This window comes from Andrena cerasifolii, chromosome 7 (assembly GCF_050908995.1).
Source record: "Andrena cerasifolii isolate SP2316 chromosome 7, iyAndCera1_principal, whole genome shotgun sequence".
Lineage (NCBI taxonomy): Eukaryota > Metazoa > Arthropoda > Insecta > Hymenoptera > Andrenidae > Andrena > Andrena cerasifolii.
In genome coordinates, this window is record NC_135124.1 from 8,070,537 (window position 1) to 8,083,944 (window position 13,408).

General features: G+C 36.7%; 3 protein-coding genes across 3 annotated transcripts in view; all 3 read left to right on the forward strand.

The window, feature by feature from the left end:
* LOC143371406 (mannosyl-oligosaccharide alpha-1,2-mannosidase IA-like) overlaps nucleotides 1-13,408 on the forward strand; it is a 109,150-nt gene that overhangs the window by 52,304 nt on the left and 43,438 nt on the right. The gene's annotated exons all lie outside the window — the stretch shown is intronic.
* Nucleotides 1,745-12,258, forward strand: LOC143371192 (uncharacterized). Its single transcript, XM_076816143.1, has 12 exons — nucleotides 1,745-2,079; nucleotides 2,147-2,595; nucleotides 3,799-3,921; nucleotides 4,193-4,283; nucleotides 4,353-4,498; nucleotides 4,621-4,753; nucleotides 4,848-4,877; nucleotides 7,242-7,457; nucleotides 7,967-8,084; nucleotides 10,240-10,579; nucleotides 11,838-11,954; nucleotides 12,120-12,258. Exons 1-12 carry the CDS (start codon nucleotides 2,026-2,028, stop codon nucleotides 12,256-12,258), a joined length of 1,956 nt encoding a protein of 651 aa, XP_076672258.1. The 5' UTR covers nucleotides 1,745-2,025.
* Nucleotides 12,210-13,106, forward strand: LOC143371414 (uncharacterized). Its single transcript, XM_076816567.1, has 2 exons — nucleotides 12,210-12,458; nucleotides 12,770-13,106. Exons 1-2 carry the CDS (start codon nucleotides 12,334-12,336, stop codon nucleotides 12,954-12,956), a joined length of 312 nt encoding a protein of 103 aa, XP_076672682.1. The 5' UTR covers nucleotides 12,210-12,333; the 3' UTR covers nucleotides 12,957-13,106.

Consider the following 13,408-nt stretch of genomic DNA (forward strand, 5'->3'; position numbering starts at 1 on the left):
TAAATGGGCCCCCTCGAACCATGCAATTCCCTATTTTTTTTATATTTTTATCGACAATACTTTAAGAGATATCGCGCTGTCCACTCCTTAGTGGGACACCCTGTATATCATTTTGTATTAAAGTGAAAACTATTGACGATTTAATCTCTGGAATAATACATACGTATATACATAATTTAATTTTTTTTATTAATTTGATAGTATTGAATCAACTTTATAGGTACAACACAGAATGGTACGAAGCACCGTTACCCGTACAAAAACTAATGTTGTTCATGATGCTAAGATGCTCGATACCTCTTTCTTTCCAAATGTTCAACGTGTTTGCATTATCTTTAGAAGGATATTTGTTGGTATATAGCCTCCTAGCACTAAACATTTACGCGCATCCAATAGGAAAAAAAACTAGTAAGTCCATATTTATGTTCTAGATCGTGAAAGTAACAATGTCCTTCTTCACGGTAGTTTCATCGATCTCGTTGAAAGACTCAACAGTTACAAACTGATGTATTTTAGATTATTAAATAGTTAATAGAAGTTGTTATTTTATTATATACGGCGGTACGAAATCATATACAGAAATCAACTATGATTCTGTTAATTTAATTTCCTAAGTAATAACAGGTATATATTTGTCAAGACAATTCAGACGATAAACATTCCCAACAGCCTATATTTTTATTTGCGTTTTAACTTCCGTATATTTTTTAAAATTCTTAATGAAACTAAACAATGATATAATGAAACTAAACAAGTCAATTTTTTATCAGTATAGTAGCGGTTTTTTTATCAATTGTAAAGCGCTTGGTCACTCACATTTTTCACTAACGAAAGTCCGTCACTTGTGAACAATGTGCACGCCTCAGTACAGTCAACTATGTTACGTGCTCCCTCGCAGGCGAATAGAACGATGCACCATACAGTAGTTCCCACCGTAATCAACCGTGCGACTAACAATGCATTCCACGGCAGGCTGAGAATAAACTCTTGTAAGTAAATATTTCAGTCGAAAAATTGGTGGAAAATAATGCGGCAAAATTTCTTTTTTTCAAACAACCTATAATTTCCACAATTGCTGCTATTCCAATAATTGCGAAATCGCTATGGTAGGCTTGCCGGCCAATCGGTTACGTTACACCTTCGTCTTGGTTTATTCCCATAATTATTAAAGTATACGTCCTGTCATTCGTTCTACGTCCTATGGTCCGCGTTCCATTATTAAGGGACAAGTTGTATGTACATCGAAGATGAGGAAATAAGGAAAGGGGAGAGGGAAAGTTGCCGGGCGTAGGGGTACCGCAGTCAGTTGTGTTTTTATGTTACGATAGCATGCATCGTGAAATGTTAGACCACTACAGTTTTACTATATCGCTTTTGTCAGTGATTGGACTTTGGCCATACAAGAGTGAAAAACTTCGGCTATTTCAGAATGTGATGAACATCATTATTATAATGCTCCTTGTGGTCGTCCAGGTACAATTATATGAGTTGCGTATGGAATCTATTCATGATACCATCTACTGCTTCTTAGCGTAAATATTGTTTAGTCGATTTTCTACTTGAAGCTTGATCTAATTTCAATATTCCAAGTTATAAAGTTCAATATTTTTTAACAGTATTCTAGTATAGTTCTATTAAACCGCATCTACTAAGCAGTACTGTCAAATACTACGGTAGCTCATTTAATTTCAGTGTGTATTTAGTGCGAATCCCTGTAAAATTAATATTCTACATCATTCGAAATGGTACTGTAATATTATTAAGGAACCTACAAATTTGCAGGTTTGTTCATTGAAAGCATGAGTAGAACGATACGAAAAATTTACGTAGATATAACTTGGAAGTACAGGATACGTTGATTAAAATAAAATCGGTTTACCCACTTCTTTTCTGAATCCTTCGAGGTCATCGAATATAGTATAATAACATCAAACCCGGCTAAATGACATCATTTTCCAGTTGACACCGTTCGCCAGCGGGAAGGCCACGAAACAGGATATTTTGAAGAATGTGTCGTTCATATTTATGACGTCCGGCGTTCTCGCAAAGTACTTTTTATTTTTACGTCAAACTGAAGTAGTGAGTTGATATTTACAATTAGATCTACCGTTCGCCCGATACAACGTAATACTGATAAAACATTCAGATTAGGGAACTTTTGGAAGGCATAAACAGGGATTGGAAGACAGCCGATGACGAGGAACTAAAGATCATTAAACAACATGCTTACATGGGAAAACGTTACTCAATGTTTTTTGCAGGTGAGGGCTACACACGTGACGAAACACTGAAGATTTACATGTTGACGAGGTTGCGCAAAACGCCTGTTGCAGTATTCATTTACTTGTCGACGTTTGGCGCGATGGCACTTCACTTCTCGTCCACTCTTATGGACATTGTGTTACCGTTGAACGAAACACGTCTTTATAAATCGCCGATAGTAACGGAGTACTTCATAGACGAGCAGAAGTACTACTTTCGAATCGCAGTGTATCAGGGTTTGGCGATTTTAATAGGCGGCACTGTATATGTAGCCACTGAGTCGTTGACTTTTATGTGGATGATGCACTCTGCTTGCTTGTATAGGCTTGTCAGGTAAAAGATAATCGGTTCGCCAATGTACAGATACCATATTGGTTCTTTGGTTTTTCAAAAGGCCGACAGGGAATAAGTTGGGGGTTCATGACACACCCGTCCAACATCTGTTAAGTGGAATATTGACCACAGTATTTTAATGCTATTTCGTTCATGGTCTGGTAATTTTGTTAACTTTACAGCGGGGGCCAGTTGGGCCATTATGGAGCCCGACCACCATGATATTTCCCAGAGCCGCGCAGAAGGGGAGCTCGAGAGTCAACGATAATGTGGGTGTGCAACGGACAGGGGAAACTATAGTAGTGTGCGGTGCATGCTCATACCCGCAGGATAGGCTTGAATTACTGGATTCTTGGGGGCCCCAATGTTCGCTGTCACTGGGCCTCCCAAGAGGGCCAGTTATTTCAGCCTATGGGTACGAGCCTGCACTGCACAGTACTAAGTACTTATACTCCTACAGTTTTCCATAGCCGTTGTACATCCCCTTCCGCGCTGCACTGGAAAACACCATGGTAGTCGGACTCCTTAAGGAGGATTGCGCCTTGTTGGGCTGAAAAATAGGTAATTTTTTGTGAATTTTTGGTACAAAAACGGATCGACAAATTAATTTCAAGTTTGGTAGGAATTTTTATTGTATCTTGAATTATTGTTCTGAATTTTTGTGTGACAGCGAAAAAAAAACTTGGCAGATACAGAGGGAGCGTTGAAAAATACTCGGGTGGCCCTGGCGTTGACAAAAAATACTCTGTATCTGCCACGTCTTTTTTTCACTGTCACACAAAAATTCAGAACAATAGTTCAAGATTCAATAAAACAACCTGCCAAACCTCAAATTAATTTGTCGAACCGTTTTTGTACCAAAAATTCACAAAAAATTACCTATTTTTCGGGCCAACATCGCGCAATCCCCCCTTAATGACCTAACTGGCCCTCACTGCTCTATACTAACAAAATATAGAGGAAAAGATTCGATTTCTTTACAGTCCCCTAGAACCAGTATACCTACACCATATACTCTACACTTCCATTACTGAGATTGATATAATTGCTACATTCTAAAAGTACAATTACCATAAATATCGATATCGACCTAACATTTTAAAGCCCTTTCTTTCTTTCTCAAGTTTTCACTGCTCCATCATTGTGCTTTCATACAATTTTGTTACATGTAAAAAGCAACGATTACATTATTGGTATTTGCAGCTACCGCATCAATGTAGCAATTGTTGATTCTATCAATGACTTATATATTACGGAGAAAACTGTTAATAGAAACAGCGGAAAAAGTCTGACAAGGTCTATAATGATGCACGAGAGATCACACACGTCAGTATATTCCATAGAAGTAGTCTACGTTGAGCGTTATTAAAAATTACCGCTACCGGCTCAGTGTTGATTCTAAGCAGAAAACCCGTAGAGAAAAATTCTGCAGAATTTCATAAGCTGGAATTTTCGTTGAAAGTAGGCGTGTTTCTAGATCAAGATTTATTTAACGTGTTTTCCTACGTTTAAATGTTTAAAATCAGCCCTGAAGATGCGTTACACATACTCATTCACGTTCTTTATTTCGTGCAAATGATGCTGTTTATTTTTAAAGGTTTCTCAAAGATGTGAAGTCGGCCGTTACATTAGTGTATTCTATTCTTCTTATCCTAGGTGTTACGTCTCTGAGTACTAATTTGTTCAGCGTAAGTAATTCACATTTACGGGAATATGGATGCGCGATATCAGAGAATCCCAGCTGTACACTTTTTCAGCTGTCCCAGTCAACGCTTGAAGGAGATAACATCGAAGATACGCTGATTTCGATGATGTTTGTTATTTCTGAAATGGGTTATATGTTTTATGGAAATTTCGTGTCGCAGAAAATGATTGATTCCGGCGGCGACATTTTCACAGATGTGTAAGTAAACGTAATTTCCTGTCCGTAAAAACAGGATGAACGTAGTTTTTTTTATAATCATTCGTACACGCAAAGGAATGAACGCAAAATGTGTATGAACCATATTTTTATTAAAATCGTAGATACGACACGGAATGGTATAAAATGCCAGTTTCCACTCAGAAATTACTAATGCTCGTTATGTTGAGAAGCATTAAATCACCCGAGTTCAACATGCTGTTAGTATTTAACGCATCGTTTGAAGGTTTCTCGATGGTACATATTTCTTTGAAGCATCTTAATCACGTTCAACTTTAATTTAATTCTTCCGTGCAGTTCCTTTCTGATGCAAACTTAAATACTTTTTCAGCTCTTGAGAACATCAGTATCTTATTTTACGGTAATGTCCTCCACGCAGTAAGCACACCAGTTGTTTTGGCTACAGTAGTTTAAAGATTATTACGAAATACCTAATTGATGTAGATGTGTTACTTCCATTATTCTACATTGTTAAATTAACAGTCCCTAGGATTGTTACCCAATAAACAGTGCTTAACAATAGCTTATTTTGTTCAATCCAATTACTGGTTTGTACTACCAAGTGGAAATATATTTACCGTAATGTCCTCTTTCGTGTGAGTAAGACTGTGGTTCATCTAAAATTACACTGAGAACGATGACTATTATTTAACATAATACTCATAGTAAATGACATTTACATCTGTAAAAGTACTATTCCATGATTTTAAACCAATATGCACGGTACCTTCACAACTAGCTTACGAAAATCATGCTACAAACCTGTGTATCTACTTCCATGATGAATTATTTCAATCATAAAGTTGATTTTTTTCGATAAAATCTGCTATATGTGTTTACCGAAAAGTATGTATGCTTAGTATATATGTATATATGTAAATATGTATATTGTATATGTATATAAACATTTTTAAAATTCGTATACTTCTTTCTACTATGACAAATGTTTAGCAGAAATTATTATAAGAAAAGTAGGAAACCATTATTACTTGCTGGTAATTTCTTCCAGGCGTATTTCACAGTTGCCAAAAAGAATTGGCTCTTATTTCGTATGACTCACACTTTAATGACGTTATGCATTGTTAAGAAACATTATAGTATGTAACAGCGTTATATTTACAATACAGAAACGAAATTCTTAGTTTAGGAACAGTGTTCCTTACTTCACACTGAACTAGCGCAGAGAATTTGTGATGTTCACTCTTCGAGGGTTGTCCACTCAATAGAGAAAAGATAAAGATTAAATGTGGCAAATTGTACAAGAAACTAAGAGAAAATGAACTGCGGGTGGTATACGTATGCACATAATAGCAATGCGGGACTGACAAACGAGTAAAATACAAAATCGTGATGATTCTCTCTTGCCACCTTATTTTTTCATAGTAAATCATTAGAACTTCATCATGTACAGCATAATGTCCCTCAGTGTTTTTAACGAATTACACTGAGAAATATTAAGTTATCGCGATGAAAGAGGGGGAAAGGACACGTAGAATCCTACGTCTAGACTACTCTAGAGCAGGCCTGTCCAAGTTCTGCTCTTCGAAGAGCAGGCGCGGGTGGTTGCGAGCGAAGGCAAGAGCGGCAGCCATAAAAGAGTGGGGATAGTGGCGTAATGTGAGTGACTAGAGCTAGAAGGGTCTCTACAACTATACTTCACAATATTTCCCCACCATGCGATTTTTGCTCTTGAGGACGCGAGTTGCCTGGCTCACTCTCGTGATGAGCGAAGAGCAATTCGCGGCTACTCGTGCGAGTAAATGCTTGGACGATCCCAGATTCTAGAGCAGGCTTGTCCAAGCATTTACTCGCACAACCTGCCACGAATTGCTCTTCGCTATTGAAGAGACCGAGCCAGGCAACTCGCGCCTCCAGCAGCGAAAATCCTCATGGTGAGGCAATCTTGCGAATGTATGTACTAGAGCTAGGCGCCCGGCGATCCTTTCTAGCGCTAGTCACTAACACTACGCCACAATCCACCCTTGACAGGGCACAACCGTATATCCACATATTTGATAACTAGTATTCTTTTAAAAAATATCGCGAGACTGTTGATCTAATTTATTATCATGACTCGTAATATCTGCATTGCTACGTTGCCACTTTCTTTCGCTTATACATGACGAGTTTCATTGATATAATTTTCCTACAAACTACACACAAATTACACAACTAATAACCATAGCATGATAAGTTTTACTTACTTTTAAGGACCTATATAGTACGAAATACTACAGGCCTACCAAGCTCTAACAATCACAGTCACTCTTTCTCAAATATCATCAGTAACAGAAGACGTTGCAATGAGATGTCGATATCAGAGGAACAGAATTCTGAAACCTTCCCTCCGACGTGAAACATGTAAACTGAATAAATTCAGAAGTGTAGCAATCGTGGCAACTACCCCTCGCACACCTTATTTTCAAAGTGTGCAAACACCTGGCCAGCAACTCTGTCACTTAATAATCCAGAGCTATTGCGGGAAACGCAAGAAATGTGAGGGGCAAAAATATTATATACGACAATATTACGAATGTATATACACTGTATAGACTGTCTTTAACCCCATAAGGGGTTGCAACCTGTTATTACTACTATTCAAATATTTCGCTTTCTCACGAGCGATTTTTTAAGTTGTAGCTGCTGTCCATCACTCGCCGAGAAAACTTCGCGTCATTATTTTTGGATCGTCAAGGCAAAAGAAATCGAGTGAATACTTGATCAGGTACAAGGTAGAAGGAACAACGACTTCTTCAGTTTACTTCTGCGCGTTGACGAGTTAAGCTCTCTGAAAGGAATGGACTTTGCTGGTAGTCGATACTATGATCTCAATCGGATTTTACTGTCAGTGGTGGGCCTCTGGCCGTATGAAACCACGAAGCTTTCGAAAGTTCAGTGCTTCTTCACTTTCGTAGTATTATCTTCCGGCATAACCGTCCAGGTATTGTCTTCTTCCGATTCCTAGAATCGTTCTAATCAATTCACCCATGTACCTTCGTCTTTTTTTATCGAAATAAAATCTTTGTCCGCAGTAACGATACTCTTAATAATGTTATTATATTTCGCTTGAAACCGGAGCACAGTATTATTCGTAATCGTGGGGAAAATTATTGAGTTTAATAGCTACAAATGCATCAGCATTGCAATTCTTCTCGCGTGTTGTCTAAATTCTTTTCTTTTTTGTACGCAAGAAGTTATAGAGCTCTGCGAGTAATTCGTCGGCTTCGTTTCGGATTACAGTTATTGACACTCTTTACGATGGAAATAAACCTGCAATTTTTGTTACGAAATCTCTCGTACATGACGGTTTCATTCGGTTTCATCCTGAAGTACACAACGTTCCTCATCCAGTCCAACGGCGTGAGTTGTGTGACGATTATTGTTAGTAGGAGCCAGTCTGCAATATGAATACATCCTTAAAGAAAATACATTGCTGTTTCACGAGAACAGGTGAGACACCTTCTAGACCGAATTGTGTACGACTGGAGCACGTTGACGAACGAAGAGGAGCTTCGAATAATTCACGAATACTCCAGGGTTACAAGGATGATGACCACGATCTATTCATGTAAGCTAATTTTTAGTGTGATCCAAGAAGGAAGTTTAAACAGTGGTACGATGAAAATCCTTCATTTTGAACTAATATACAGGGCATGTGCTCTCTTATGACGCTTTACTGTCATTCTAAGACACGCGACTATAGATAGTATTGATTGCACCTACTGAGGGAGATTATTGAATATATTTTATGGGGCTTTAGTACCCTTCTATGGCACACGACTATAGATAGTATCGATTGCACCTACAAAGGGAAATTATCGATTGTTCTTTATAGGACTTTACTGTCCTCCTAATGTACACGACTCTAGATTGTATCGATTGCAACCTACTAAGGGGTATTATTGATTGTTTTTTATAGGGCTCTATTGTCACCCTAAGGTACACGACTCTAGCTAGTATCGATTGCACCTAGTAAAGGATATTATTGATTGTTTTTTATGGGGTTCTACTGTCGCCCTAAGGTGCATGACTATAAATAGTATCGATTGCACCTAGTAAAGGATATTATTGATTGTTTTTTATGGGGTTCTACTGTCACCCTAAGGTGCATGACTATAAATAGTATCGATTGTACCTAATAAGGGAGACGTTCGAAATCTATAGACACTTGTAGATTATACCTACAAGCATTTATACATTTAGTCTAAAAGTGCGTTTAGACCAAAGGAACTTGAATGCTCGTTTGCCCCCCACTCCGACAAAATTCCTGCTCATTCAGTGTAAATGACAATCCAACAATGTTCACGTCGTATACGAGCGAATGTTCGTGTAGATTAGATGAGCCGAACATTTGTTGAACGTTCTTCATACATTCAGCATTTGTTTATAAAATGAAACGAGCATTCGTTTATGTTCGGCGAATTTTTTACCGAACATAAACGAATCCTCCTTTAAACTTGAAGTTTGTCGAAGTGGGGGCAGACCAGCATTTGTTCCTTTGGTCTAAACGCACCTTAAGAGATGGTCAAAGTTTTTATTTACATAGAATTTCAAATAAGGAATAAAAGTTAAAAAATTATTCGTTATGTGTTGAATAAAGTCACCTCGCGTTAACAAACGAATGACGAATCATTTTTTTTCACTTTTATTCGTTATACGAAATTTTATTTAAATAAAAATTTTGCCCATCTCTGGGTTTAAAACATGCATGGTGAATTTAGTTCAGTAGATTTGCAGCAATTACATACACGTATGAGTAAAGTGGGTCTGTGCGATGACACGTACTCGATCGAACGTGCTCAACAGGTGGTTACCTGTGACAAGCATGCGTTTGAAGCACGTGTCTGTCTTAAGAGCGGTATACTTTATTTTATAAGAAAAGCATGCATCTTAAGTTCCAGTTTTCCTTGTCCACCAAATACTATATGCAACATGATTGACGTTCGAACTCACCTAATTAACTCGTATGTCCTTCTTCATAATTATTTAATTATAAGACACATTTGACTGTTAAAAAACTTGTAATTACATTGACATTTCTGCGATAGGCGGGCAAGCGAGTATAAGTCAGAATTATTAGGTTCACAGGAAGACACCGATGAATTGACTAGAATATTTAAAATGTTATGTAAAATCAGCTGTTAAATTCTGGGCGTGAAAGTTGATAACATTTATGTTGAAATAAACTTTTATTTTTAACTTCGATTCACAAAAAGAAACCGTTTAACCCTTCGTTGACACACCTCTTTTTTCGATCAACTTTGACATACCTGGGTTGCTCACACCCAGAACAATTTTAAAGTCTGTAGAATGTATTCCAATAGTTTTTTGATTGAAGTTTCATAACATTTTTTGTAAAAAAGAATCTAGATTACCATGTGTCGAGAAAACACGAAGAAAATCTTCAGAACATTTTAACTTTTACAAATTCCAATATTAGAAGCTAAAAATCTACAGAGTTATTGTTCAGATATAATATTTTGAGAGAAAAAATAGTTTGCAAGTTAGCTTTGGAAAAAAAGGTATTTATTTTACATATAAAAAGTACAGAGCGTCAAAATCAGCTTATGAGTGGCTCACACCCAGAGTGTCAACGAAGGGTTAATCTTGAGCTAAACTTTGACTTATACCCGTTCTGATCGGAGGTATTAATAATTTTTTAATTCACGAATGCGTACGTTAAATTAACAGAAGTATTTATATTATTTTCACATAATACTTTCGTATTTGTATTATTTGCTCGCCCTATATTGCGCCACATTTGAACGCAACAGATATTTTTACGAACGATATGATTGCAGTTATAATCTACACATTGCTGCTGATCGTCACATTTAGTGAATTCTCAAACCAGATCCTCGACATTCTAATCCCGCTAAATTATTCTCGTCCCCGGAAGCTGATAGTCAAATTGGAATATTTCGTCGACCAGCAGAAATACTTTTACCCTATAGCCATGCATGCGACCACCGTTGCCATTTTCGGTTCGACGGTGTTACTCGCTACTGAAACACTGACCATGGCAATCATGCAACATATTTGCGGACTGTATAAGATTATCAGGTGAGCTGAATTAATGCACGATGCACGGCTGTCAGCTAACATGAAAACCGTAATAAGTGTAAAAATAATCAGTGATACACCGAGTGCGCGACAACAGATAGTAGAAAATGAAATGGGTAATTATACGTAACAAAACGAGTCGAAAATCAAGAATAACAAAATTGCAACGGAAGCCTCGTTTCCTAGTTATTAATGTTTAAAAATTCGGGTCAGAAGCACCTGAATCACGTCTTTGTTTTTTAGCTCTATGCATCGCGAATCGCTGATCGCCGAATTGTTTGTGAACCGAATTTTCAAACCCACATAACTAAAAAAAGAAGCCTCCACAACAATTTCATTACTCTTGATTTTCGTCTTATTTTGTCAACTAGAATCATCCACCTAATTTTCGACCATCTGTTGCTGAACACTCCGTATAATATGCACCTCTTTTTCCCCGATGATGCCATGCAAAGAAAATCTATTTAGATAACACTGCGAAAGGAAGTAAAACTGTGTACGTACAATTTTCAGTTGAAATTCACGATTTAACAAGTCAATTGTTCTGTAAACTAAAGTCTGGCCATCTGCTAACGAGGAAACGTTCCCAACCCGAAAATTCTCATTCTAATGAAACTTCTCGTGAATGTAGCACGTTGGAGTAATTTTTTTCTGCGGAAAGTCACTCTGAACGGTGATTTTACTAGGATTCGTTTTTCTTTTTGAAATATAACTTTCCTCTGGTGAAGTGATAGAACAATAAAAATCGAACTATTTTTATATTTCAAGTTTTATTCTGTCTCGCACTGTTAGGAAGTTATATTTAAAAATAGGACCACGATCAATTTTAGGGCTGATTTCACCCTCTAAAGTGAAAAATTGCTCCTTACATACTGCAATATGCTCTACATTCACAAGAAGTTTCATTAAAATCAGAATTTTCCGGGTTGTGAATGTTCCCTTGTAAGAAACACCTTCTGTCACGCATTGATGTCACCGCAACGTCGATTGTGTTTATTCCAAAAGTTTCGAGTTCCTCACCAAATACATTCTACTCTGGATACAAAATTACCACTCTGAATAAGTAATACACTTATTCAACATTTCGCTACGCTTGATTTGCGGTACTTATTATGATTTAATTTATGAAAAATGTATGAAGTGATCGTTTGATTAAGCAGCATATGAAAAGTACAATAGTATTACTCTCGATCAACGCACTGACACATTATAAATATAATTTTCCCTTGCTTTTGACTTATTGCGCATTATCTTACAGCTACCGTCTAGGGCACACGTTTGTTTCGAATGTACCAGGAGTTTCTGTTGCAGAAAGGAGTTTCATAGTTCACAGAAAAGTGCTTTCGATAGTGAATTTGCACAGAAGAGTTATAAAGTTAGTAAGAAGTGAACTCGTAAAAACGATACAAAGAAACATTAAAGCTTCTTTTAGAAAAATCAGTTCGTTTTCAAAACTATTTTATTACATATACTCCTGAACGACAAGTGTCTATTTTTAATTGTACACCAATCTCGAACTAATAAGTGTTTATTATTAAAGATATATCGATCTAATGAGGAAGAATTTCACAACGTCGTATGTTCTTTTAATCGCGCTTGGTATGAATTCCTTGATTCTTACTATCTTTCTCGTGAGTATAAATTGTTTCAACATACTCCTTTATAAATCTGCAAAGTAAATGGTAAATAACGTTAACAAACGTTGTACATTGATAAAGTCTTGTTCGTCGTAGTTTTTGAAAGCATTGTCAGTAATGACTGAAATGGATGATTTGCTTATATCACTGTTCGTTGCTTTTGGTATTATCTGCTACACGTTCATTGGTAATCATCTTGTACAGGATGTAATAGATCACAGTTCCCATATTTTCAAGGATGCGTGAGTACTATAAATTCATTTAATTAGGCGAGGAATCCAAGAGCAACTTTTTGCATCGAAGAAAAAGTAAAGCTTTATTTAGCAAAATGCGCAAAGTACTTTCTTCGTTACTTGCTTAGATATTTAAATGCTATAGCACAACATTATGTACACGCATACTTATCCCGCGTTAAATACGCTTCACTTACATCTAAAATTGGTTCCACCTGCTGCAAAAGTATATTGTACTTATATAATATATTTACTCGTTATAATATGCATGTGGGATGGAGCGTAATATTATAAATAATTGTAATCCGCAATATTCACAGATACGGTACGGAGTGGTATAAAGTACCTGTGATGGAGCAGAAGCTATTATTGTTCTTCATGCGATACAATTTAAAAGATTTAAGTGTTACCTTTTATTATCTATTCACCCCATCGCATCAGGGGTTTTCACTGGTAAAATACAAGACAATATTCAGAATCATCTTGTTCTCTCTGGTAACGTACTAAAAGCAACGTTTTTAGTTCGTAAGGACATGCTTCTCGTATTCCATGGTAATTTATTCTATCGAATAAAGACTTCACCCATTCGTCGTCATCTCGTGAGGTAAAACAGTGCATAAAACGCCATACAGGAATATAGTATTGATGTACAGTACAATTAGATAACTAAAAGTCTTTCCTTCCCTTATTTCCTCACCGAACCATACCGACAACTTAATGAAAAATGTAGAATGTTCGTTCGATGACATTCGGCCACTGTAAAATATAATTTTTCCACACTATGTATATTAAAAATCGTCAAATTCGATATTGAAGAAAATATACATACATATTGTACTAGTCGTGAAAATTTTCGGAGACAGAAGAACTCGTTTTTTGGTTACCATTCTTAACTTACAATTAAATTGAAAGAGTCTCAACGTCAGTGTAAAAACCTTCATATTAATGAAATTGAAGCG